Here is a 26,917-nt window from a genome sequence, read left to right as displayed (position 1 = left end):
AAGACGAAAGTGTAATGCCCGGCAGTATTGAATGACGGCCAAAGTGAAGATCTTTGATTCTGGCTTCTCTACATTTTCCTCATAAAACTTTTGCTCTTCTCAAACTTCTGAGTATTTTACTTTGTTCTGTTTATTTTTTTAAAGCACTTGTTTAAATATTTATTTTTGAGAGAGATGGAGTGTGAGTGGGGGAGGGGCGGGGAGAGAGGGAGACCCAGAATCTGAAGCAGCCTGGCTCCGAGCCGTCAGCACAGAGCCCGATGAACCGCAAGAACTCGGTTCGAACCAGCTCGAACCCAAGAACCCGCAAGATCGTGACCCGAGCCGAAGTCGGACGCTTAACCGACTGAGCCACTCAGGCGCCCCCAGCTTCGAAGTATTTTAAAGATTACTTTGAAATCATGTGTTGAATCTAGAAAGAATATGAGGGTTCTGGTTCATAGTTAGAGCAGGAAATATTTGGAACTTGTGGTGTAGACATCTCTAAGAATGGATGACTATGTTTCCAGAGTCAAAGCTCTTGGTATTTACTCTCGTTTGTGATAAAAAGTTTTTGTTTTTAATGTAATTGGCACTTTAGTTTCAAAACTCTGTTTGCCTTTTGAACTTGAAAGAGAAGGAAGGATTGAGCTGGCAGGGCTATAGCTATAGCTAGGGTGACCATATAATTCATTGTTCACATTGGGACACTGGTCAGAGTGCAAGAGGATGGTATTGTTCCCAAACAGCTGGCCAGCTGGCCTGAATTGGGACTACCCTTGGCAGGTGGGGGGACATAGGGTCACACTCACTATATAGCCCAGTTTTACTAAGCCTGTTTTTTAAATTGCATTTATATTATTATATAGTATTGTAAGTAAATAATACATTAAATCATATATCACAGCATTATATAACCATCATACACGAATGCTAAGATTCACGTGTTCAGCCATTTGCATGGTACCCCGTAGGTCCCTGACATACGGAAGTTTTAAAATTTTATGGGGGCACCGACGTGAATTGCATGAGTGTGGAGACTCTTGTACAGGAATGAATTGTTTAGTCAGAGAGTCTAGCTGACTGCCAACAAATGCTGTGGATTTGTTCCCTGTTTGAGAATGAGCACGTTTATGTGGGACAGTGTTAACTGGAGTGTTATTCTCTAATCACAGGATTTGCAAAGGTCCGACATCATGCTTTATAACTGTCAGGAGTCTCCCTGACATAATTTAAGTAACGGGAGTGTGGACACGGGGTAAAGGGAGCACAGACAAGAGTGCCATCCGACCACGTTGTTGATCGATTTAGTGGCTGGGTTGGGGGACGTCACATTTCATACTTGAAATAGCTGAGAGCTTAGGAGTCAGTGTTTGTGACGGCTCAGCCTGCTGTTGGTGACCGTTGATACGTGTGTCTTGCCTGAAGGTTAGGTGCTAATGTCAGCATGTGGGGAAAAACGTGTCGAAATCACTCTCACGGAGTCCTTACAGGGGCACCGTGGTGAAGAATTTCTCTAGGTACGGAGCATCTGACATTCTAGTCGTTTTGCCGGTGTCTAAGTGTCATCCCGTCTTTGGTTGAGAATCAGGCGAAGCAGCTGGTACCAGTTTTATGCGCCACCCTGTGCACGCAGGGCGCCTCCCGCAGCACCGCACTTGGGTTCTGCGTGGTGAGATGTGCTCGGTGTGAGCGGCCGGGGGGGGAGGCGAACCCGGGGCTCACTGCAGACTCACTCGGGGGCCTTTGCTCACTGAGGAGCATGGCGGGCAGTCGCTGTGCTGTGCTTTCTCTCCCCCGCTTTTCAGAGAATCTGCGGTTGAAATTTTTATTTTGAGCCTGGGATGAAGTTGCGTTTTGCATAATTGGGTTCACGCGGCTGCGGAGATTGAGCATAAATACCCAGGTAGCCGTTGCATATCTCGTTTAACGGGTGTCTGAAGGTACATCTTACATTTGCTCAGTAATCATTAGAAGTTTCCCTGCCTGATACTTACGGAATCAAAAGAGAAACCATTATGTTTCATGCCCAGAGAAATTAAATTTCTGAAGCTAAATTTAGTTTGTTTTTAGATAAATCCGCATTAGAGTCTCTTTATGGTTTGTGCTCTTCCACACGAAATGCTTTGATAGTCAGTCTGCATTGTAATTATAATTGTCTATCACATTTCAGAGCTGTTCATGAGTGTCGAATTTTTCTTTACAGATGTTCCCTGTATCTTTAGTGGTGACCAGATTGGGATGTTAGATCCTCATCAAACGCTTTTTGGTCCCCACGAATCAGGCCAGTGTTGGAATCTCAAAGACGACAGCAAAGAAATGAGTGAACTTTCAGACCAGTTTGCGCCATTTATCGGCATTTTTGGAAGCACCAAGGAAACGTTTGTAAATGCCAATTTTCCGGGAACATTTTTCCGTTTCCCCCTTCGCCTCCAGCCTTCACAGCTTAGCAGTAACCTGTACAATAAGCAGAAGGTTCTCGAGCTGTTCGACTCTTTCAGGGCAGACGCAGACACGGTGCTGCTCTTCCTGAAAAGCGTGCAGGACGTCTCCTTACACGTCCGAGAGGCCGACGGAACCGAGAAACTGGTGTTCAGAGTGACTGCGAGCGAGAATCAGGCCCTGAGACACGAGCGGCCGAATTCTGTAAAGATCCTGGAGACTGCCATAAGCAACTATTGTAAGAAGGTCCCAAGCAACAGCATCACCTGTGTCACGTATCATATAAATATAGTTGTAGAAGATGAGGATAGGAAGGACGCCCAGAAAACGTCGTGGCTGGTGTGTAACAGTGTGGGCGGGCGAGGGATCAGCGGGAAGCTTGATTCTTTAGCCGACGAATTGAAGTTTGTCCCCATCATTGGAATAGCCATGTCTTTATCGAGAGACGGTGGCGAAGAAGGAGCCACAGCTGATCTCTCAGGAAAAGCCTTCTGTTTTCTTCCTTTACCGCCGGGTGAGGAGAGCAAAACGGGCCTCCCCGTTCACATCAGCGGGTTCTTTGGCCTGACCGACAACCGCCGAAGCATCAAGTGGCGGGAGCTGGACCAGTGGAGAGACCCGGCGGCCTTGTGGAACGAGTTTCTGGTGGTGAACGTCGTCCCCAAAGCCTACGCGACTCTCATCCTAGATTCCATCAAGCGTCTGGAGACGGAGAGGAGCGCCGATTTCCCCCTGTCGGCGGACCTCATCTACAGGCTTTGGCCCGACGCCGGCAAGGTCAAGGTGCACTGGCAGCCCGTGTTAGAGCCTCTGTTCAACGAGCTGTTCCAGAACGCGGTCCTGTACTCCGCGAGCAACCAGTGGGTCCGGCTGGAGCAGGCGTACTTCTCAGAGCTGGACGAGAGTGCGGAGTGCACCGCCGCCGTGCTCAACTACCTCCAGAGCTCAGGGAAGCACATCGTCAAGGTCCCGGCCAACCTGGCGGCCGCCGTGCAGCTGGCCGCCTCCCCCGCGAAGCCGGTGCGCAAGGTGACGCCCGCGTGGGTGCGGCAGGTGCTGCGGAAGGGCGCGCCCGCGGGCGGGGCCCGCGAGAAGCTCCACCTCCTGGAGTTCGTGCTCTCCGACCAGGCCTACAGCGAGCTGCTGGGGCTGGAGCTGCTGCCCGTGCAGAACGGCAACTTTGTGCCCTTCTCGTCATCTGTATCAGATCAAGACGTTATTTACATTACCTCAGAGGACTATCCCAGGTACGGCCCCCGCCCCTGCCCGCCTCGACTCCCAGACCCCTTTAGTGGGAAATCCACCTGTCGGCCGCGTGGGGGGCGGGGAGGCGGCGGTCAGGGGCCCGCTGGCGGAAGCATTTGTTAACGTGCCGGAGGGTCCCTTTGCACCCGCGGGAGGGTCCCTTTGCACCCGCTGAAGTGCAAAAGCGTTGGGGGCTGGGCCTGCCGGAGGGTGTCCCGAGCTGCTGCTGCTCTCCGGAGTGGCAGGCGTGGCGCAGGCCATTGAAAGCCATGGTCCTAAAGTGCTAGGAATAACGAAGTAAGGGGAGTCCGCGATGAATTGTTTTGAGGCAATTCGATTGCATGGGAACAGTACATGAAATCAACGTACCTGAGCGTGTGCGTGACATTTCAGAAAACAAAATGAATTCTGAGATGTTTAGACCCCTCTGGACTTGGGTTTGGTGCCTGCCGACACTTTAAGTTAGTGAAGCCTGGCTAAGATTTGCTCAAAAGGTATTGCCGTGTGATCACACCGCGGGCAGTGTGATTTATGCAAGCTAGCACGTTTAACTGCCTGGAAATGACATAATAAATGAATATGTTGTAGTTGTTAGAAGGTTATCACTGCTGTGTTCCTTTCACGTTTTAGGTCCCTTTTCCCAGGTCTTGAAGGAAGGTTCATTTTGGATACCCTGAAGCCTCATCTTATAGCTGCTTTAAAGGAAGCTGCCCAAACCCGAGGTATTAATTGTTTAGTTTCTTTTTTTATATATAAGCCTGTTTTTAAAAATATAAAGTTTTTTTTACATAAACCAATTTTTAAAAATACGAAGTTTTTAAAAGTTCTCTATGAAGTTGAACCAATATGAAATTGCCCGGAGTTCCCCACTGTAGATCTGTAAGTCACGATTTCAGATGGTTCAGCCTGTTGTAATTGTTATATTTTAAGGTGTTTCAGTGCTACACTCTGACATCTAAAAGAATCGAAAGGTGGCAGGTATCGTATTTCAGAACCTCTCCTGTCACGGTCGGCTGGTGTACGTTTATGGTAATTTCTTACACAACTTTTTAATGCTTTCCCAGTTCCTTTGTCACGTGACCCTCCCCCCCCCCCCCCCCCCCCCCCCAGTCTCCTATCTCCTAGTCTGTGTAGTAGTGGGCACACCTGTGGTCGGTTGGATTGCACAGAGGAAGGAGAGAGAGGTTCGGTTCAAGGTCAGGAGCTCCCGTGTGCCCAGAGCTCAGGTCTCGCACCCGCCAGCCTTATGTCACCCATACCGCCCTGCCCTCCCGAGTTGTGTGCAACCGTGCGTTGTCAGCTCTGGGGACTGCAGACAGATGGAAGGGTCAGGAAAGGGGGCTCCTGAGGTCTTGGCAAAGGATGGGTGTCCTTTATATTGAGAATTCTTTTTAGGAAAAGACAGAAGGGTTTGGGGGGCAAAATCACCATGGTTCTCAGTTTAATGTCACCTTTCAACTTCCGCCAGCATCTTTTCCATTAGGGAACTGTTGCCTGAACTTTTTCGAAGTTGGATATTGGCCTGAAAAATTCTGGATTCGTCCCATTGGTTAAGGTCACAAAGCATATTCTTTGTGATGTGTCTTTTACAGTATATGGTGTTTTCGAGGATAATGAGTAAAGGACAAGTTGCTACCGGTCATACACGTATTTATTTAAATACAAGGGAAGGGAATTGGGATGGGGGTGGCATCTAAAGGTGAGTCCAAGTTCCAGGAGTCAAGTTCCATGAGTGTGCAGTGCTGTTACCATCAGGATCTAAAGCTGTGAACCAGGAACTGGACTCTCAGTAACCATCCGTTGCCCGTTTTTGAAAGTTCTGGGCATAGAATTAAAACATGAGGGTTTTTTCTCTGCCGTGGGTACTTCTCTGGTTTCATAGCTCAAGTAAAATCTGTCTCATTAGTTGCTAGTTTTACTTGTATCACATCTAGAATCCGGAGCTAAGCGTTAAGTTACTGCTTGTGTTTTCACTCTTTGCTGCGACTGCCCCTTTACTGTTAGCTGTGGACGTGTTCCAGTCTCTTCCTTCTTGGGGAAAACAGAACAAAGCCTGACTTTGATTTCCTTTCTTGCAGTCTGTCCCGGTCCAGTTTCTAGAGCGAGTGGGGCGTGCTTATCGTCTGTACCTCCTTATCATCCATTATCACTGCAGATGAACATTTGCTTCTGCTAGCATTCTGATAAAATTGCCGGGCCGAGGTCACCCGTTAATGACTTTTTTTTTGTTAAATCCGGTGGACTTTTTTGTCACTTTTCCCTCATCTCCCTGAAGCTTCGATGCTGTTGCTCACACCCTCTTTGAACTCCTTGGCTTTTATGACACCATTCTCTTTCTGTGTCCTTGTTCTTAGGCCTGCTTCCCAGAATTCTTTGTGAATTCTGTACCTGAGTTTATCCACTGCATATGGGCTAGCTCAGGAGCTCTTCTCAGCGCTGACTTTTTTTGTTCAAGTTTACTTATTTTGAGAGGGAGAGAGAGAGCGAGCGCGAGCAGACTCTGAGCTATCAGCGCAGAGCCAGAGGCGGGGCTTGAGCTCACCTGAAAGATCATGACCTGAGCCGAAATCGAGAGTCAGACAGTTAACCAGCTGAGCCACCCAGGCGCCTCTGCGCTCTTCTGTTTTGCGCCTCGCTGTCCTTGAGTGAGGCGGCCCCGGGCCCCCACTGCCAGATGTGTGTGAGAGCCGCTGATCTCCAGTTACCATCCCAGTCCCAGGAGGGACAGTGTGGCGTAGCGGTTATGTGCCGGGACTTGGGAGTCACGCAGATCTGGGCTCACTCCTGCCTCCTCCGTTGTGTGACTTTGAACAAGTTAGCCTGTGTTTCCTGACCAGTAACCTGGTAATACAGTAACATCCTTCCACGAGGGCGTAGCTGAGGCCCTCAAGATTCAGTGATACCCGATGCAAGATCGCTTTATTTCGAGGTTAATGGCAGGCGAACACGGGGTGGGTCAGGAAGGCAGGCAGTCACAACGTACTACCTGGACTTTATCCCGTTTGCGGTGCTCATTTGAGAAGGGCTCATTTGAGAAGAGCTCTGCCGTGCTGTTCACTCGCAGGAGTCATGACTGTGACCGCGGCGTGACGTGTCCGCGGTGCACACGGTTCAGCACCGTCCCGGGCACGTCGTGAGTACCGACGGAACGGCCGCCGTTGCCGCATTGGACTCGGAGGTCTGCAAGTGTCTCGAAATCAACATTTCCACGACTCGAGTCCTCCTCCCCCAGATGCGTTGCCCCTGCTTCCCGGTTCTGTCCGTCGGGCTTCCTCCTCCTGTGCTGCCACCGTGGTAGCCGAGGCGGCTTTTCACAGAGCCCCTCGCTCCCGGGCTTGCTCTTCACCGAACGCACCCCTCCCCTGCTCGGGATCCCCAGCGGACGCCGCTTCCTCCCGGGCAGACCTGGTGTGGTTCGTGCGGGCGACAGGGCTTTCTGTGGTGGGGACCTCGCCATCTCCTGCCTTGGTTCCCGCAGTGTCCCCCTTCTGTTCTCGCCGTCACAAGCACTTGTAGGTTGAGAGGCTCGGCGAGCGCAGGGCCCTGTGCCCTGCGACACTTGCCACCGCCGCGTAGCACGTAGAGCCGCGTCAGGCGGCCACTCGGTAATTGCTTTTACCCCAGTGAAAGTTTTGTCGTGTCTGTGGTTTTGTGCACCGCGTTCCCTTTGCCTGGAACACCCTCCCCGTCCTGTACCTGCCCCGCTGGCTTGTGTTCTTCACCTACCCTTCAGCCCACACGTGTCTCCAACAGGCCGCCCCTCGCGTGGGCCGCCCCTCGCATGCCCTGCCCTGCTCAGCAGGGGTAGATGCCCCTCCTCTGCTCGGGGAGCTCAGGACGTGGTCCCTTTAGTCCCCCTGGCCTTCTCACGGTCCTAACTTTGCCATGCTGGGCTAGAAAATCCCTGAGAGCAGGGACGATCCCTTATTTAGTTTCTGACTCGCAGTGCCCGTTTGACAAGCCTGCTTGGACACGTTCACGCTTCTGTGTGCGGGGCTGGGGATGGTGTTGCAGCAGGCGGGAGCGCGAAGATGAAGCGGCAGAGGAATCCCTGGGGTCGTGCCCGTGGTTTAGTACTTCCTCCTCAAACGAGCATCTTCTGTCCTCTCACTTGCTCTCCGTATATTGTCGTGTTCATTGGAGTCGTTTGAGTGTTACGTTGCTCGAGTAAACGCTTCACTGTCAGAATTTAGAGAGTAGTTAGAAGAGCGGATAGATGGATTTTGGAGGACATCAGGAGGAAAAAAGCAGTCAAATCAGACAAATGGTAGGAAAGCCTGTTAGGTTAGCAGCAGGATCCTATTTATTATTTAAAATACTTTCATACTTGCTTATTACATATGGCCTCCTGCCTTGCTCCTTTCCATGACCAAAGACTCCCAGTAACCATTTGTCTGAATTTCCCCCTGGGTACCAGGTGTCATGCTGAACGGAAGCAACAGAAAGAAGAGTAGAAGTGAAGGAGCTCACAACCCAGTGGGGACAGCAGTGCAAATAACCCTGCCAGTTAGCGTGACGGGTCGTGTGTCAAACACTGAGAGCAGAGTCGGTGCAAGGAGGGCGTGGCAGGTCGGGGTGGGTGGGGGACCTCACGGAGGAGCTGGCCCCGTGTTCCATCTCAGACGTTCAGGGGACAGACTGCAGACGTCGTGTCTGGAGGGGCTGTGTATTCCCCTGGTCCACGTTGACACTACTTTGCAATGATTTACAGTTCATTGTGGAGACAGTCCCGTATGTATGTATGTATATGCATATACATATACGTGTGTACATATACACACACAAATATATGCATATGTATACACGTATATATATATGCAGAACTTTTCAGAAGAAGCAATTTCAGGTGCCAACCTCAGATACATAGATCAGCAGTATTCCAAAGATTTTGGTGCAGGATTTGTGCCGTGAGGATGTTCTAGGTTCCTACTTTCATAGCTGCCTTTTGGACAGAAGGGCCCTGTCTTAGGACGCCTCCCAACCCCACCGTCACCCTCCTTCTGGCCACCGTTTTGTTTCACCTGGAATACGCATAACCTCAAAGTCTCCCCACGTCCGTCCTTGCCTCTCTAGTTAATACAGCAACAGTATGGCTACGATGATCTTTCTGAAGTTTTTCCCACTTCTTATCTGAAAATCTTTCAAAGGCTTCTGCCTTTTTCCTTTGAACAAAGGCCAAAATTCTTAATGTTTCTGATGAGGCCCTGCATTATGTGGTTCCATTTTCTGGGTGTTCTAAAGATTCCTGGTACATGGAAAGGGTATATCAGTCTTGGCTGGCACTGTGATTATTATTAATAGTCTCCTTGATTGTCTCCCTTGATCTTTCTCACATTTGGGAGACAGCCTGTCCTTGTCCTCCCTTAGGTGCGCACCTGGTTTCCTCTGCCCCCCCGTCTGGCTCCCTCGTGTTCATCTGTCTCATGGCCCGCGTGTCCCCATGGAGCACGGAGCTCCTCGTATCACTCGTACCCATACCCCTGTACCTGCTTAATCGTTTATAATCATGTCGAAGGCCCGCCTTCCCCATTAGACTGTGAGACGTGGCGCGAGGTCTTGCTTTTTTCTCCATCTCTAACAGTCAGTATTGCGTCTCATGTAATTGGAAGGGTATTCAGATTAGGAGAGCTTAACTTCCGTTGGTAAGAGCGTGTTCTCTGTGTTAGCCGCCAAGTGTAGCCTAAGGTACCCAAATCTGCGCACATCTCCAGAGCTGTGGAGTCGTACTTGATCATGGCTTAGATGGCCATGGAGCAGCTCTCTGAAGTTTGAAATTATTTATGGTTACCATAGGCAAGCGGTGAAAATGTATGATAAAGCCTCCCTTACTTTATCGTGGAGTCCGAATTCTATTTACTTCATAGAGATACTCCAAAACTCGTGCACCTACTTTGTAGAGACACCGCAATTTATGGAGTGATTTGCTCCACAAATCACATGTCTTCCCTTTCTTAATTCTTACCTAGTATATCTGAATGTCACATGATGGTCATCTGTACAAAAGCACATTGGGAGCTTATCAAATGACTTTACTTATGCGGTTGAAATGTAATTTATACAGACAGAGTTCCTACCGCTCTTGTCTTTGCTCTCTTTCTAAACTAAGATTCCGCACCTTTGTGTAGTTTGGATTTAGTTTGCATTGAAATACGTTTTTAAATCTTAAATGTATATTTTGCTATATTTGGACTTGTGTGTATGGCTTTTCTTTTACATATGTTGTGTAAGATTCCATAGACAGTGTTATCTTAAGATATAGAATAATTTCTGTAGCCATCATGTGAAATTGTGACAATTCTGGCATTTTCTAAGATCGGATTTAATTGTATTCTAGCACAGCAACTACTCTGGGGATATTCAGGTATGATAACTGAATGTTGTGTTTATTTGTAGCCTGATGTTTTTGTTCATTTGATTCTTTGAATCTTGTTTTTTCATTTACCTAAGTAGCTAGAAATTATGTTAACTTTTTTTTTTTCTGATGCCAATAAATATTAAAGGAGAGAGGAAACTGTACCAATATAGGTGTATAGATGGGGGTTGGACACACCACAGTAAAACCATACCTAAATGACTTGAAAACATCCATTTCACAGAACACTTAGTCTCAAATGAAAGAATTCTGCCGAAATTTGTATTTTAAGCTGTGGTTTCTAGTGGGGGAGTAGGAGACTGAACACCCCTTTCTTAATGATACACACAAATGTCTGTGATTAAAAAGGCTAGAGGGGAGCCGGTCCTGGGACTAGGGACCGTGGGGAGGAGCCCTACGGCGCCCCTGGTGGAGCCTGGCTCGCTGTGCCGCAGCCGGGAATGGCAGAGAGCACCCCCTTCTCGGCCCCCCCCTGAGGAAAGCAAAGTGGCTGACACCGTGCTCGTTAGGAGCAGTCGGCGATTGTTCTTACGGAGCCTAGTGTGTCATTTTACGGACCGTCTTTTTTTTTTTTTAAATAAAAATATTTTGACCAACTGGTATTATTTTCCCCCAGTTCACGTTTCACCTGGAAAATTAGAGGTTGCAAGATTTGCTTTATGGAAATTGTTTTTATGGTAAATACTATTTGTGGAGTGGCTCAGTTCTTTGAAGTAACGTATACCCATGCTCAAACTGATTGGGAAACCCAAGTCATAGGTTATATTGACGATTCCCATAAATACGAAATTTGGTTTCTGGCTCGTAAGTGACGTGTCGTCCACAGCTACTATTGCTAGATATTTTGAAGCCTTCACGGGGCCTGTAGTTTTGAGGTGTAATCAAAGAGGAAAGCGCGACGGCGGTAGGAGTAGGCGGCGTGGCTTCCGCCTGCCGTGGGGGCGCTCTGGGTGATGCCGGCGAGTGACCGCTCCAGTCGGTCACTCTCCTCTTCTAGACGAACTCCAGGAAGGCAGCCGCAGAGTGTCAGCGTGGACTTCCCGGGAAGAAATTTGGTCACCAGTGCGAGTTTTGAGCCACCTTGGCGTGGCCCGTGTTAGAGTAGCGACTCCCCGGACCCCCGTGGCACCCGCGGTGCTGCCACTTAGACGTGCCCGGTGCCAGATGGAGTGATGGCGGGCAGACGTGGCGCTTCCCTTTCCCTTCTTGACTTGGTCCTTCCTTCGCCTCCTTCCTTTTTGTTTCTCGGAAGGTGTGACCCCCCTCCAGCTTACCGTTTCATTGGACTTTCACTCGCACGTGTATTTACAGGGAGATTTGGGTGTCCCTTCGCAGTGGAGCGTGGCTAGAACCCATCAGCCGTCAGAGCTGCCGTTGCCGCCTTCTGCACAAACGAAGCACGGAAAGCTGTCGCCGTGCCCGCGGCCGCGATGCACAGAGTGGCCAGCCAGCTGTGCCTCCGACCAGTCGGCGCAAGTGTAGTGAGCCCCCAGTTAAGGAGAGCGTTCAGGACTGGGGTCTCTTGGAAAGTAAACGTTGAAGTAGTCTCTATAGTATCCTTTTGTCCGTGTCACAAACGTGTCCCGAAGTTAGTAGTGAACGGGAACAAGTGAACAAATATGAACACAAATCAGCGCAGTCTTTGAAGAGTGATTCAGCCGGTTGATGTTACTAGTTTGGAAAGATGGACAGTAGAGCAAAAACCACTCTTTAAAAGAGTCACTTCGGAGTTAGACAGTCCTGTCTGATGACAGGTTAGGTGAAACGTTTCTGTCTGCAGACACTCCTTGAGTCCTGAACAGGTGACCTCTTTTGACAGTGCTGATGATTTGAAAGGCCGAGGCGAGAAAAGCCAAGTCGTTTATCAAAATGGCACAAGACTGACTTGGCTGATACCGCTGGAGGCGCTTCAGCCTTTCAGTGGCTTTCTGACCCGGGGCGTGAAGATGTTTTTCTGCGTTAACATTCATACTTCAGGGTGAAAAGCTTAAATACAAACGAAATAGAAATCGGGACTTCAGATTGAATCCATCTGAAGCACTTAGAATTGTGTCTTAACTTCATTTTCTCTCTCCTTTATTTTCTCGTACGTTTTTTCAGTTGAGCATGACTGGTGTGTTAGTTGCATGTTATATGTGGTGTGGGTGCTTTATTGGCATTTTACTTATATGTTAATATTACATTATTTTCCTGAAGGTGGGTGTATGTTTATAAGTTGCCGGTTGCGCGCAAGGATACCAGATGGGAGTATCTACAAAATGCACGTCATGTGGCCCCTATTAACATAGAACAATGTGGTGCATATTTAATGTTTCGTTTTCAAAGTGCTCTGAATTTTAATTTCTAACTCTTTTTTGTATCCTTGCAAAATCATATCCTTGCCTTGGGTAGTCTATTAACTCAATTCAGTAAACATTTTTTTTAAGAACATTGTTGTTAAAACTTAATTATACAAAGTCTATTTTAATGGGGCACATAGGTCAAGGAGGCTATACTAGTCAAATTGCGGACGAGCTCTTAGGATTTCTTAAGTGTAGCTACGAGACTTACCCTAAATGACACAATGTAGAAACTGAGAGTGTTCAGCGTTTGGGTATTGACATCTCCCAAAGGTTGCAAAACTGTGCCCTGGCTTCAATTTCTGTGGCAGTCATTTTAAAATGTCTCCTTGTAACACGAGGGATCCTTTTCTTGGTAGAAGGTAAAGTCATCTTCCTGAGGTGTAAGACTGTGAGGTAAGGGTGTCCTTTCTCGGTTAAAAAATAGTGATAAACCAGAGTTTCAAGGGGCTTGAGGTGTGCCTTTTTTTTATCATTTTTTTCCCCAAAATTACCCTTTTAGAGTCTAGAAATTGTATGTGCATTGGAAGAAAATTGTTAGGTTTCCAGAAGATTGAATTTGAAATGCCATTTATTTATTTATTTGCTGACACATACCTATAGGTACACAGTATTATTTAAACATTTTTTTCCCATTGGTGTTATAACTACTCTGAGGCACTAAATGCACTTGGTGCAAATGCTTGTGCACTAAGTACACAAGCTGTGGCCAGCCCGAATGTTATTTTCTGGACCGGTGGTTAAAAAATCAGCAACAGTCTTTTCCCCAGACACAAATCTTAGAGTCTTATTTATGAACCACCTGGAAGTAGAGCCGCTTGGCTGGGGACAGCCCCACCTGCCCAGCAGCACCTGGCTGCCCCACTTGTTTCTCCCCGAAGCATTTCCACAAAATCCCAGGGCTCCAAAGAGGCCACCGTAGTCAGTAAGAAGTAGAGAGGTAAAAGCTGCTGGGAAAAGTTGTGAATGCGGTCTATACTCGGGCATGTGAACGGAGCAGTCTTGGGACCTAGAACCTCATCCACATCCTCTCTCCAGATGAGAGGATTCAGGGCCCCACAAGATTGAGTGACACCTACCTTAGGCATCCAGTTAGTACGTGGAAGGAAACTGTGGAAGACTCCTCACGGCCTCAGCTTCAGAGAGTGCTGGTCACTTGCATCTGGGACCCCATTATCATGCCCCTCCCTTCATCCTGCGCAGCTCCTGGAAACACGAAGAAAGGAAATTTGTATTGCGTATCCTTGTAAATTACTTAGCCTTAAGTAGAATGGTACCTGTTTAAGCTTTTCCCACATTTTCTTTGATGCTTTTTTTGGTGGACAGATAACCACTGAAAGTTATTTTCTGTGTTGATTTTATTTGTAGAAACTTACAGGATCATTTTAAAAATGCATGTAAATGCATTTTATGGATTGATTTAAAATAAGCACTCTCCAAAGAGAATCACTTCTCCCATAAATACAAGCGCATATGCAGATTCTCTGTCGTTACTTAAAACTTATTTTAGCCCAGTTATGCTGAATGTTCGCATTTTTACAGTGTCCTTAAACCTTCTAAAAATGGCTTCGTAGTACTACGTAATCTGTAAGACTAGAAGGCTAGACAAGTTAGAGTAGGGTTGTATGTATTTATAACATCTCTGTGTATGATTTACAGGAAGACCGTGTACCCAGCTGCAGCTTCTAAATCCAGAACGATTTGCACGTCTTATCAAAGAAGTAATGAATACATTCTGGCCTGGCCGAGAGTTGATTGTTCAGTGGTATCCATCTGATGAAGACAAAAATCACCCATCTGTTTCTTGGCTTAAAATGGTTTGGAAGAATCTCTATATACATTTTTCAGAGGATTTGACTCTATTTGATGAGATGCCACTTATCCCCAGAACTACACTAGAAGATGGTCAGGCGTGCGTGGAGCTCATTAGACTCAGGACTCCATCGTTAGTCATTTTAGACGATGAATCCGAAGCACAGCTTCCTGAATTTTTAGCAGATATCGTACAGAAACTTGGAGGGATTGTCCTTAAGAAATTAGATGCCTCCATACAGCATCCACTTGTTAAGAAATACATTCACTCGCCGTTACCAAGTGCTGTGCTGCAGATAATGGAGAAGATGCCGCTGCAGAAATTGTGTAATCAGATAGCTTCGCTACTTCCCACGCACAAAGATGCCCTGAGGAAGTTTTTAGCTACTTTAACTGATAGCAGTGAAAAAGAGAAAAGAATAATTCAGGAGTTGCCAATATTCAAGCGGATTAACCACTTATCTGGTCAGGGCATTTCCTCGTATACAAAACTAAAAGGCTGTAAGGTCTTGCACCATACCGCCAAGCTTCCACCGGATCTGCGACTCTCTCTCTCAGTCATAGACAGTAGTGACGAAGCTACCATTCGCTTGGCAAACATGTTGAAGATAGAGAAGTTAAAGACCACCAGTTGCTTCAAGCTCATCTTAAAAGATATTGAAAATGAATTTTATTCACACGATGAGTTGACACACCTTATGTTATGGACCCTTGAGAATCTGTCCTCCCTTAAAAACGAGAATCCGAATGTGCTTGATTGGTTAAGGCCATTAAAATTCATTCAGATTTCGCAGGATCGGATGGTGTCAGCCGGCGAACTCTTTGATCCTGATCTAGAAGTACTAAAGGATCTCTTTTATAGTGAAGAAGAAACCTGTTTCCCACCCGCAGCTTTTACCTCACCAGATATCCTGCACTCTTTGAGACAGATTGGTTTAAAAAACGAAGCCAGCCTCGAAGAAGCTGATGTTGTGCAAGTGGCAAAAAAAATCGAAGCCTTACAGGTCAGTTCTTGTCCAAATCAGGAGGTTCTTGTAAAGAAAGCCAAAACACTCTTACTTGTTTTAAACAAGAATCATACGCTGTTGCAGTCATCCGAAGGAAAGATGACCCTGAAGAAAATAAAATGGGTCCCAGCTTGCAAGGAAAGGCCACCAAACTATCCAGGCTCGTTAGTCTGGAAGGGAGATGTCTGCGACCTCTGTGCCCCACCAGATATGTGCGATGTAGCCCATGCAATCCTGGTTGGCTCGTCACTTCCTCTTGTTGAGAGCGTCCATGTGAACTTGGAAAAAGCTTTGGGCATCTTCACAGAACCTAGCATCAGTGCGGTCTTAAAACACTTTAAAATTGTTGTTGATTGGTATACTTCGAAAACCTTTAGTGATGAGGACTACTATCAGTTTCAACATATTTTGCTGGAAATTTACGGCTTCATGCATGATCATTTAAATGAAGGGAAGGATGCTTTCAGGGCCTTACAATTTCCGTGGGTTTGGACCGGCAAGAAATTTTGTCCCCTCGCCCAGGCTGTGATAAAACCATTCCATGATCTTGATCTTCAGCCCTATTTGCACGGTGTGCCTAAAACCATGGCAAAATTCCACCAACTGTTTAAGGAATGTGGTTCGATAGAGGAGTTGACGTCGGATCATATTTCCGTAGTCATTCAGAAGGTGTATCTCAAAAGTGACCAAGATCTCAGCGATCAGGAAAGCAAGCAAAATCTCCATCTTATGTTGAATATCATCAGGTGGCTGTATAGCAATCAGATTCCAGCCAGTCCCAACACACCAGTTCCTATACATCACAGCAAAAACCCTTCTAAACTTGTCATGAAGCCAATTCATGAATGCTGTTACTGTGACATCAAAGTTGATGACCTCAATGATCTACTGGAAGATTCGGTGGAGCCAATCATTCTGGTACACGAGGACATACCCATGAAGACTGCAGAATGGTTGAAAGTTCCATGCCTCAGCACAAGACTGATCAATCCTGAGAACATGGGATTTGAGCAGTCAGGTCAGAGAGAACCGCTTACTGTAAGAATTAAAAATATTCTGGAAGAATACCCATCAGTGTCAGATATTTTTAAAGAACTGCTCCAAAACGCCGATGACGCAAATGCAACAGAATGCAGTTTCATGATTGATATGCGAAGAAATATGGACATTCGAGAGAATCTTCTAGACCCGGGGATGGCGGCTTGCCATGGACCTGCTCTGTGGTCATTCAACAATTCTCAATTCTCCGATTCAGATTTTGTGAACATAACTAGGTTAGGAGAATCTTTGAAGAGGGAAGAGGTTGACAAAGTTGGAAAATTTGGTCTGGGATTTAATTCCGTGTACCATATCACCGACATTCCCATCATTATGAGTCGAGAATTCATGATAATGTTCGATCCGAACATAAACCACATCAGTAAGCACATTAAAGACAAATCTAATCCTGGGATCAAGATTAATTGGAGTAAACAGCAGAAAAGACTTCGGAAATTTCCCAATCAGTTCAAACCGTTTATAGACGTATTTGGCTGTCGGTTACCTCTGACCGTAGAAGCCCCTTACAGCTACGATGGAACTCTTTTCCGACTGTCCTTTAGAACGCAACAGGAAGCCAAAGTGAGTGAAGTTAGTAGTACCTGCTACAATACGGCAGATATTTACTCTCTTGTGGATGAATTTAGTCTCTGTGGTCACAGGCTTATCATTTTCACTCAGAGTGTGAACTCCATGTACTTGAAGTACTTGAAAATCGAGGAGAGCAATCCCAGCTTGGCGCAGGATACGGTGATCATTAAGAAAAGCCCCTGCTCTTCCAAAGCAGTGAGTGCCCCTGTCTTAAGTGTTTTAAAAGAAGCTTCTAGGCTCATGAAGAGTTGCAGCAGCAGTAATAAAAAGCTTCCTGCCGATGCCCCCAAGTCGTCTTGCATTCTTCAGGTCACAGTTGAAGAATTTCACCATGTGTTCAGGAGGATTGCTGATTTGCAGTCACCGCTTTTCAGAGGTCCAGAGGATGACCTAACGGCTCTCTTCGAGATGGCTAAGTCTGGCCAGTCGAAAAAGCCGTCAGATGAGTTGCCTCAAAAAACAGTAGAGTGTACCACATGGCTGATATGCACCTGCATGGACACAGGAGAGGCTCTAAAGTTTTCCCTGAATGAAAGTGGGCGAAGACTAGGGCTGGTTCCCTGTGGGGCCGTGGGGGTTCTGCTGTCCGAAATCCAGGACCAGAAGTGGGCTGTGAAGCCACACATGGGAGAAGTGTTTTGCTATTTACCCTTACGAATAAAAACAGGATTGCCGGTTCACATCAATGGGTGTTTTGCAGTTACTTCAAACAGAAAAGAAATCTGGAAGACAGACACGAAAGGACGATGGAATTCCACCTTCATGAGGCACGTTATTGTGCGGGCTTACTTGGAGGCCCTCAGCGTCCTACGCGACCTGGCTACTAATGGGGAGCTAATGGATTATACTTACTACTCGGTGTGGCCTGATCCTGAATTAGTCCATGATGATTTTTCTGTCATTTGCCAAGGATTTTATGAAGATATAGCTCATGGAAAAGGGAAAGAGCTGACCAAAGTCTTCTCTGACGGATCTACGTGGGTTTCCATGAAGAACGTGAGATTTCTGGATGACTCTATACTTAAAAGAAAAGATGTGGGCCCAGCAGCCTTCAAGATATTTTTGAAATACCTCAAGAAGACCGGGTCAAAGAACCTCTGTGCTGTTGAACTTCCTTCTTCAGTAAAAGCAGGATTTGAAGAAGCTGGCTGCAAACAGATACTGCTTGAAAATACCTTTTCAGAGAAGCAGTTTTTTTCTGAAGTGTTTTTCCCAAATATCCAGGAAATCGAAGCAGAGCTCCGAGATCCCTTAATGAACTTTGTTCTAAATGAGAAAATTGATGAGTTCTCAGGAATTCTTCGCGTTACCCCATGTATCCCTTGCTCTTTGCAGGGGCATCCTCTGGTGTTGCCGTCAAGGCTGATCCACCCTGAAGGACGCGTCGCCAAGCTGTTTGATATTAAAGATGGACGCTTTCCTTATGGCTCCACTCAGGATTATCTTAATCCTATTATTCTGATTAAGCTGGTTCAGTTGGGCATGGCCAAAGACGACATTCTGTGGGACGACATGCTAGAACGTGCACGGTCAGTGGCTGAAATCAATAAAAGCGATCACGCTGCCGCTTGTCTGAGAAGCAGCATCCTGTTAAGTCTCATTGATGAAAAGCTGAAAATCAGGGATCCCAGGGCAAAGGATTTTGCTGCAAAATATCAGACAATCCCCTTCCTTCCGTTTCTGACAAAGCCGGCAGGGTTTTCTTTGGACTGGAAAGGTAACAGTTTTAAGCCCGAAACCATGTTCGCAGCGACTGATCTTTACACGGCTGAGCACCAAGATATAGTTTGTCTCCTGCAACCAATTCTAAATGAAAACTCACATTCCTTCAGGGGGTGTGGTTCGGTGTCACTGGCTGTTAAGGAGTTTTTGGGATTACTGAGGAAGCCGACAGTTGATCTGGTTGTGAACCAGCTGAAAGAAGTTGCAAAGTCAGTTGATGACGGGATAACATTGTACCAGGAGAACATCACCAATGCTTGCTACAAATACCTTCATGATGCAATGATGCAAAATGAGGCCACTAAGATGTCAATTGTTGAAAAGTTAAAGCCCTTTAGCTTCATTCTAGTTGAGAATGCATATGTGGACTCAGGAAAAGTGTCTTTTCACTTGAATTTCGAGGCAGCACCCTACCTTTATCAGCTGCCTAATAAATACAAAAACAATTTCCGTGAGCTTTTCGAAAGTGTGGGCGTGCGGCAGTCATTTACTGTTGAGGACTTTGCCCTTGTTTTGGAATCTATTGATCAGGAGAAAGGAACAAAGCAAATAACAGAAGAGAATTTTCAGCTTTGCCGGCGAATAATTAGTGAAGGAATATGGAGTCTCATTAGAGAAAAGAAACAAGAATTTTGTGAGAAAAATTATGGCAAAATATTACTGCCAGATACTAATCTTAAGCTTCTCCCTGCTAAATCTTTATGCTACAACGATTGTCCCTGGATAAAAGTTAAGGACACCACCGTGAAATACTGTCATGCTGATATACCCAGGGAAGTAGCTGTGAAACTAGGAGCCGTCCCAAAGCGACACAAAGCCTTGGAGAGGTACGCCTCCAACATCTGTTTCACGACACTTGGCACGGAATTTGGGCAGAAAGAGAAGCTGACCAGCAGAATCAAGAGTATCCTTAACGCCTATCCTTCAGAAAAGGAAATGTTGAAAGAACTTCTTCAGAATGCCGATGATGCAAAGGCCACAGAAATCTGTTTTGTGTTTGATCCTAGACAGCATCCAGTTGACAGAATATTTGATGATAAGTGGGCCCCCCTGCAAGGGCCAGCGCTCTGTGTGTACAACAACCAACCTTTCACGGAGGATGACGTCAGGGGAATTCAGAACCTTGGAAAAGGCACCAAAGAAGGAAATCCCTGTAAAACTGGGCAGTACGGAATAGGGTTCAATTCTGTGTATCATATTACCGACTGCCCTTCTTTCATTTCTGGCAATGACATCCTGTGTATCTTTGATCCTCATGCCAGATACGCACCAGGAGCCACATCCGTTAGTCCTGGACGCATGTTTAGAGATTTGGATGCAGATTTTAGGACACAGTTCTCAGATGTCCTGGATCTTTACTTGGGAACCCACTTTAAATTGGATAATTGCACAATGTTTAGATTTCCTCTTCGTAACGCAGAAATGGCAAAAGTTTCGGAAATTTCTTCAGTTCCGTCGTCAGACAGAATGGTCCAGAACCTTTTGGACAAATTGCGGTCAGATGGGGCAGAACTTTTAATGTTTCTTAATCACATGGAAAAGATTTCTATTTGTGAAATAGACAAAGGTACTGGAGCCCTGAATGTGCTGTATTCTGTAAAGGGCAAAATCACCGACGGGGACAGACTGAAAAGGAAACAGTTTCACGCATCTGTAATCGATAGTGTTACGAAAAAGAGACAGCTCAAAGACATACCAGTCCAACAGATAACCTATACTATGGACACTGAAGACTCCGAAGGAAATCTTACTACGTGGCTAATTTGTAATAGATCGGGTTTTTCAAGTATGGAAAAAGTATCTAAGAGTGTTATATCGGCTCACAAGAACCAAGATATTACTCTCTTTCCACGTGGCGGAGTAGCTGCCTGCATTACTCACAACTACAAAAAACCCCACAGGGCCTTCTGTTTCTTGCCCCTCTCTTTAGAGACGGGATTGCCGTTCCACGTGAACGGCCATTTTGCTCTAGATTCAGCCAGAAGAAATCTGTGGCGGGACGATAATGGAGTTGGCGTTCGCAGTGACTGGAATAACAGTTTAATGACAGCATTAATAGCTCCTGCATATGTTGAATTGCTAATCCAGCTAAAAAAGCGCTACTTCCCTGGTTCTGACCCAACACTGTCGGTTTTGCAGAACACACCGATTCATGTGGTGAAGGATACTTTAAAGAAGTTTTTATCGTTTTTCCCAGTTAACAGGCTTGACCTACAACCAGATTTATATTGTCTAGTGAAAGCACTTTACAGCTGCATTCACGAAGACATGAAACGCCTTTTACCTGTTGTACGGGCTCCAAATATCGATGGCTCGGATTTACACTCTGCGGTTATAATTACCTGGATTAATATGTCTACTTCAAATAAAACCAGACCGTTTTTTGACAACTTACTGCAGGATGAATTGCAACACCTGAAGAATGCAGATTATAACATCACGACCCGCAAGACGGTGGCAGAGAACGTCTATAGACTGAAACACCTCCTTTTAGAAATCGGTTTCAACTTGGTTTATAACTGTGATGAAACTGCCAATCTGTACCACTGCCTTATAGATGCGGATATCCCTGTTAGTTACGTCACCCCTGCTGATGTTAGATCTTTTTTAATGACCTTTTCTTCTCCTGACACTAATTGCCACATTGGGAAGCTGCCTTGTCGTCTCCAGCAGACTAACCTAAAGCTTTTTCATAGTTTGAAACTTTTAGTGGATTATTGTTTCAAGGACGCAGAAGAAAATGAGATTGAAGTGGAGGGACTGCCCCTTCTCATTACACTGGACAGTGTTTTGCAGACTTTTGATGCAAAACGACCCAAGTTTCTAACAACGTACCATGAATTGATTCCATCCCGCAAAGACTTGTTCATGAATACGTTATATTTGAAATACAGTAATATTTTATTGAACTGTAAGGTTGCAAAAGTGTTTGACATCTCCAGCTTCGCTGATTTGTTATCCTCTGTGTTGCCTCGTGAGTATAAGACCAAAAATTGTACCAAGTGGAAGGACAGTTTTGCAAGTGAGTCTTGGCTTAAGAACGCGTGGCATTTTATCAGCGAGGCTGTAAACGTGAAAGAAGATCAAGAAGAAACACAACCAACATTTGACATTGTTGTCGATACCCTAAAAGACTGGGCGTTGCTTCCAGGAACAAAGTTCACCGTTTCAGCCAACCAGCTTGTAGTCCCTGAAGGTGATGTTCTGCTTCCTCTGAGTCTCATGCACATTGCAGTTTTTCCAAATGCCCAGAGCGATAAAGTCTTTCATGCGCTCATGAAAGCTGGCTGTATCCAGCTTGCTTTGAACAAAATCTGCTCCAAAGACAGTGCATTTGTTCCTCTGTTGTCCCATCACACTGCAAACATAGAGAGCCCCACAAGCATTTTAAAGGCCGTACATTATATGGTGCAAACATCAACCTTTAGAACCGAAAAATTAGTAGAAAATGACTTTGAAGCACTTCTGATGTATTTCAACTGCAATCTCAGTCACTTGATGTCCCAAGACGACATAAAAATTTTAAAGTCACTTCCATGCTACAAATCCATCAGTGGTCGCTACATGAGCATCGCAAAATTCGGAACATGCTATGTACTCACAAAAAGTATTCCTTCAGCTGAAGTGGAAAAATGGACACAGTCGTCGTCATCTGCATTTCTTGAAGAAAAAATACACCTAAAAGAACTCTATGAGTTGCTTGGCTGTGTACCTGTAGATGATCTTGAGGTATATTTGAAGCACCTCTTACCCAAAATTGAAAATCTCTCTTATGATGCAAAATTGGAGCACCTGATCTATCTGAAGAATAGGCTGTCAAGTATTGAGGAACTGTCAGAGATCAAGGAACAACTTTTTGAAAAACTGGAAAGTTTACTGATAATCCACGATGCGAACAGTCGACTAAAGCAAGCGAAACATTTTTATGATAGAACGGTGCGAGTTTTTGAAGTTATGCTTCCCGAAAAATTGTTTATTCCTAAGGACTTCTTTAAAAAATTGGAGCAGCTTATAAAGCCCAAAAATCAAGCCACGTTTATGACCTCCTGGGTGGAATTCTTGAGAAACATTGGACTAAAGTACATCCTATCTCAGCAACAGTTGCTGCAGTTTGCTAAGGAAATCAGCGTGAGAGCTAATACAGAAAACTGGTCTAAGGAAACACTGCAAAATACAGTTGATATCCTTCTCCATCACATATTCCAAGAACGAATGGATTTGTTATCTGGCAATTTTCTGAAAGAACTTTCTCTAATACCGTTCTTGTGTCCTGAGCGGGCCCCTGCAGAGTTCATTAGGTTTCATCCTCAATATCAAGAGGTCAATGGAACGCTTCCTCTCATAAAGTTCAATGGAGCACAAGTAAACCCCAAATTCAAGCAGTGTGATGTGCTCCAGCTCTTATGGACATCCTGCCCTATTCTTCCAGAGAAGGCCACACCCTTGAGCATCAGAGAACAAGAAGGTAGTGACCTTGGTCCGCAGGAACAGCTCGAACAAGTTTTAAGTATGCTTAATGTTAACCTGGATCCTCCTCTTGATAAGGTCATTAATAACTGCAGAAACATATGCAACATAACAACATTGGATGAAGAGATGGTAAAAACTAGAGCAAAGGTCTTAAGGAGCATATATGAATTTCTCAGTGCAGAAAAAAGGGAGTTTCGGTTTCAGCTGCGGGGTGTTGCTTTTGTAATGGTGGAAGATGGTTGGAAACTCCTGAAGCCTGAGGAGGTAGTGATAAATCTAGAATATGAATCCGATTTTAAACCTTACTTGTACAAGCTGCCTTTAGAACTTGGCACGTTTCACCAGTTGTTCAAACACCTAGGTACTGAAGATATTATTTCAACCAAGCAATATGTTGAAGTGTTGAGCCGCATATTCAAAAATTCTGAAGGAAAACAGTTAGATCCTAATGAAATGCGCACGGTTAAGAGAGTAGTGTCCGGCTTGTTCAAGAGTCTGCAAAATGATTCGGTCAAGGTGAGGGGTGATCTCGAGAACGTCCGAGACCTCGCGCTGTACCTTCCAAGTCAGGATGGCAGACTGGTGAAGTCGAGCATCTTAGTGTTTGATGACGCGCCACATTACAAAAGTAGAATCCAGGGGAATATCGGCGTGCAGATGTTGGTTGACCTTAGCCAGTGCTACCTAGGGAAGGACCATGGCTTTCACACTAAATTGATAATGCTCTTTCCTCAAAAACTTAGACCTCGTTTACTGAGCAGTATACTTGAAGAACAGCTAGACGAGGAGACTCCCAAAGTTTGTCAGTTTGGAGCATTGTGTTCTCTTCAGGGAAGATTGCAGCTACTCTTGTCTTCGGAACAGTTCATCACAGGACTGATTAGAATTATGAAGCATGAAAATGATAATGCTTTCCTGGCCAATGAAGAAAAAGCCATAAGACTTTGCAAAGCCCTAAGAGAAGGATTGAAAGTGTCCTGTTTTGAAAAGCTTCAAACCACACTAAGAGTTAAAGGTTTTAACCCTATTCCCCACAGCAGAAGTGAAACTTTCGCTTTTTTGAAGAGATTTGGCAACGCGGTCATTCTGCTATACATACAGCATTCAGACAGCAAGGACATTAACTTCCTGTTAGCATTGGCAATGACGCTGAAGTCTGCGACGGACAATCTGATCTCTGACACTTCGTATTTAATTGCTATGCTAGGTTGCAATGATATTTACAGGATCAGTGAGAAACTTGACAGTTTAGGAGTAAAATACGACTCTTCTGAACCATCGAAACTTGAACTTCCGATGCCTGGCACTCCAATACCTGCTGAAATCCATTATACTCTGCTTATGGATCCAATGAATGTTTTTTACCCTGGAGAATACGTTGGGTACCTTGTTGATGCTGAAGGTGGTGATATCTATGGATCGTACCAGCCAACGTATACGTATGCAATTATCGTACAAGAGGTTGAAAGAGAAGATGCTGATAATTCTAGTTTTCTGGGAAAGATCTATCAGATTGATATTGGTTACAGTGAATATAAAATAGTTAGCTCTCTCGATCTCTATAAGTTTTCAAGGCCCGAAGAAAGCTCTCAAAGCAGGGACAGTGCCCCTTCTACACCGACCAGCCCTACCGAGTTCCTAGCCCCTGGTCTACGAACCATTCCTCCTCTTTTCTCCGGCAGAGAGAGCCAAAAGACCTCATCCTCGAAGCATCCGTCCCCCAAAAAGCTCAAGGTGAATTCTTTACCAGAAATTTTGAAAGAAGTGACATCAGTGGTGGAGCAAGCTTGGAAGCTTCCAGAATCGGAAAGGAAAAAGATTATTAGGCGGTTGTATTTGAAATGGCACCCTGACAAAAATCCAGAGAATCATGACATTGCTAATGAAGTTTTTAAACATTTGCAGAACGAAATCAACAGGCTAGAGAAGCAGGCTTTTCTAGATCAAAATGCAGACAGAGCCTCAAGGCGAACATTTTCAACCTCAGCATCCCGATTTCAGTCAGAGAAGTACTCGTTTCAAAGATTTTATACTTCATGGAATCAAGAAGCAACGAGCCATAAATCTGAAAGGCAACAACAAAATAAAGAAAAAAGCACACCTTCAGCTGGACAGACTTACTCTCAGAGGTTCTTTGTCCCTCCCACTTTCAAGTCAGTTGGCAATCCGGTTGAAGCGCGTAGATGGTTAAGACAGGCCAGAGCAAATTTTTCAGCTGCCAGGAATGACCTTCATAAAAACGCCAATGAATGGGTGTGCTTCAAATGTCACCTCTCTACCAAGTTAGCTTTGATCGCCGCTGACTACGCTGTGAGAGGGAAGTCCGATAAAGATGTAAAGCCCACCGCACTCGCACAGAAAATAGAGGAGTACAGTCAGCAGCTTGAAGGGCTGACGAATGATGTCCACACGCTGGAGGCCTATGGCGTAGACAGTTTAAAAACAAGATACCCTGATCTGCTTCCTTTCCCGCAGATCCCAAACGACAGGTTCACTTCTGAGGTTGCTATGAGGGTGATGGAATGTACCGCCTGTATCATCATAAAACTTGAAAATTTTATACAACAGAAGGTGTGAGGTATTTAAAGGAAAAAAAAAAAAAAAAAAAGCAGAGCCAGACCTTGACTGTGTTGTAGCACAAATATGAATGCTGTACGTCCTTAGGCTTCATTGCCAGTTAGTTATTTAAGAATGGTAAAGCACATTGCAGGTTGTTTGGGAAGAACTTTGGAGTTGTTGTTAACGTGCATATCAACAGAGGACCTTGGCCGACCTTAAAAGAAAATTATTTTGAAGGTGGTAAGCTGCAGAATTGCTAGATGTATTTGAATGGCTAGGATGGCACATTATTGAACTGCACTTTATGTAACCAAAGCTTAGCGGTTTGTTCGATGCGAGTCTGTGTGTGTCCGTGATCAGGATGGAGGTATCTTTTATGTTTTTAACGCGGTATTTTTGAAGGAGCTTATGAAACACTGGACATATCACTGGTTTAAACAAATAAGGGGAATCAAGTCTTTGGAGCTGATCGTTTCTTTAATTAGATCCTCTTTTGGATGCATCATTATCAGCTGGATCTGATTATGAATTTGTTGCAATTTTACATCGTAAATAGTACATTTAAAAAATGGTACAGTATTTTAATCCTGAATATTACTTGATTAAGAGTATGCACATAGTACTCCTTAGGGTGCACTGAGTGCACTTTACATCTTTCTTTTAAGTGGTTTTTTACACCTTCTGTTTACAGGCTCCTTATCTCATGAAGATGATGTTTGGAAAACTCAAAATGGCGGCAGTTCTTATCACCAGATGTCAATATCGCGTCCAAGAACTGCGTACCAAAACGACATTTGTCAACTGTTAGAACATTCGCTTTCTGTTTGTACATATTTTCCACAAATATCATAATTTATATAGCGCGACTGAACAGGATGCAATCTTTCTTTTGTTGTCTAAAGGTGCTGCAGTTAAAACAAAGCTTTTCTTTCCACATGGCACTTAGTGGAGTTTCTTGGATTTTACTTTTGAAGACGTTAAAAAATCAGTGTGAAATCCTTGTGACAATGTCCAGTAGCTTGTGACAGTTTATTGCATTTTCCCCATGAATGATTCGGAACTGACATTTGATTTTTCTCATGCTTGAGTGTCCTCCTATATTGTATTCACTTTGGCATATTTCTTTGGCAGAATGTAAAAGAGAGGTAATGATAATTATTAGTTTATACAAGTGTGCTGGCTGTAGATGATGCTAAATATAATATTTTATGCAATTAAGGGCTTATGGAACATATTCAAACTTTTTTACTTTTATTGGGAATAAGGAATGTTTGTGCCTCCACTATTGTATTGCTTCTGGATGTGAAGCTATGTAATTACTTCTGCTATTAAGTGCCATA

The 26,917-nt window shown here is 45.1% G+C and overlaps 2 protein-coding genes across 5 annotated transcripts in view; one reads left to right on the top strand and one right to left on the bottom strand.

The window, feature by feature from the left end:
* SACS (sacsin molecular chaperone) overlaps positions 1 to 26,361 on the top strand; it is a 41,037-nt gene extending 14,676 nt beyond the window's left edge. The window contains exons 7-9 of the mRNA XM_042930050.1: positions 2,186 to 3,668; positions 4,297 to 4,388; positions 14,038 to 26,361. Of these exons, the coding sequence (XP_042785984.1) occupies positions 2,186 to 3,668; positions 4,297 to 4,388; positions 14,038 to 25,595 (13,133 nt within the window). The 3' untranslated portion in view covers positions 25,596 to 26,361. The remainder of the gene's footprint in view (positions 1 to 2,185; positions 3,669 to 4,296; positions 4,389 to 14,037) is intronic.
* SGCG (sarcoglycan gamma) overlaps positions 1 to 26,917 on the bottom strand; it is a 164,698-nt gene that overhangs the window by 2,210 nt on the left and 135,571 nt on the right. For 2 of the 4 annotated variants that reach the window (XR_006200174.1, XM_042930282.1), the window contains one exon: positions 13,236 to 13,584. Coding sequence is in view for 1 of the 4 variants with exons in the window: in XM_042930282.1 (XP_042786216.1) it covers positions 13,555 to 13,584 (30 nt within the window). In the remaining 3 variants the exon portion in view is untranslated. Of the gene's footprint in view, positions 1 to 12,293; positions 12,768 to 13,235; positions 13,585 to 26,917 lie in introns of those variants that run through there. The other 2 variants (XR_006200204.1, XR_006200185.1) reach the window with 2 other exon arrangements.

This window comes from Panthera leo, chromosome A1 (assembly GCF_018350215.1).
Source record: "Panthera leo isolate Ple1 chromosome A1, P.leo_Ple1_pat1.1, whole genome shotgun sequence".
Taxonomy (NCBI): domain Eukaryota; kingdom Metazoa; phylum Chordata; class Mammalia; order Carnivora; family Felidae; genus Panthera; species Panthera leo.
This window is presented reverse-complemented; position numbering and strand designations above follow the sequence as displayed.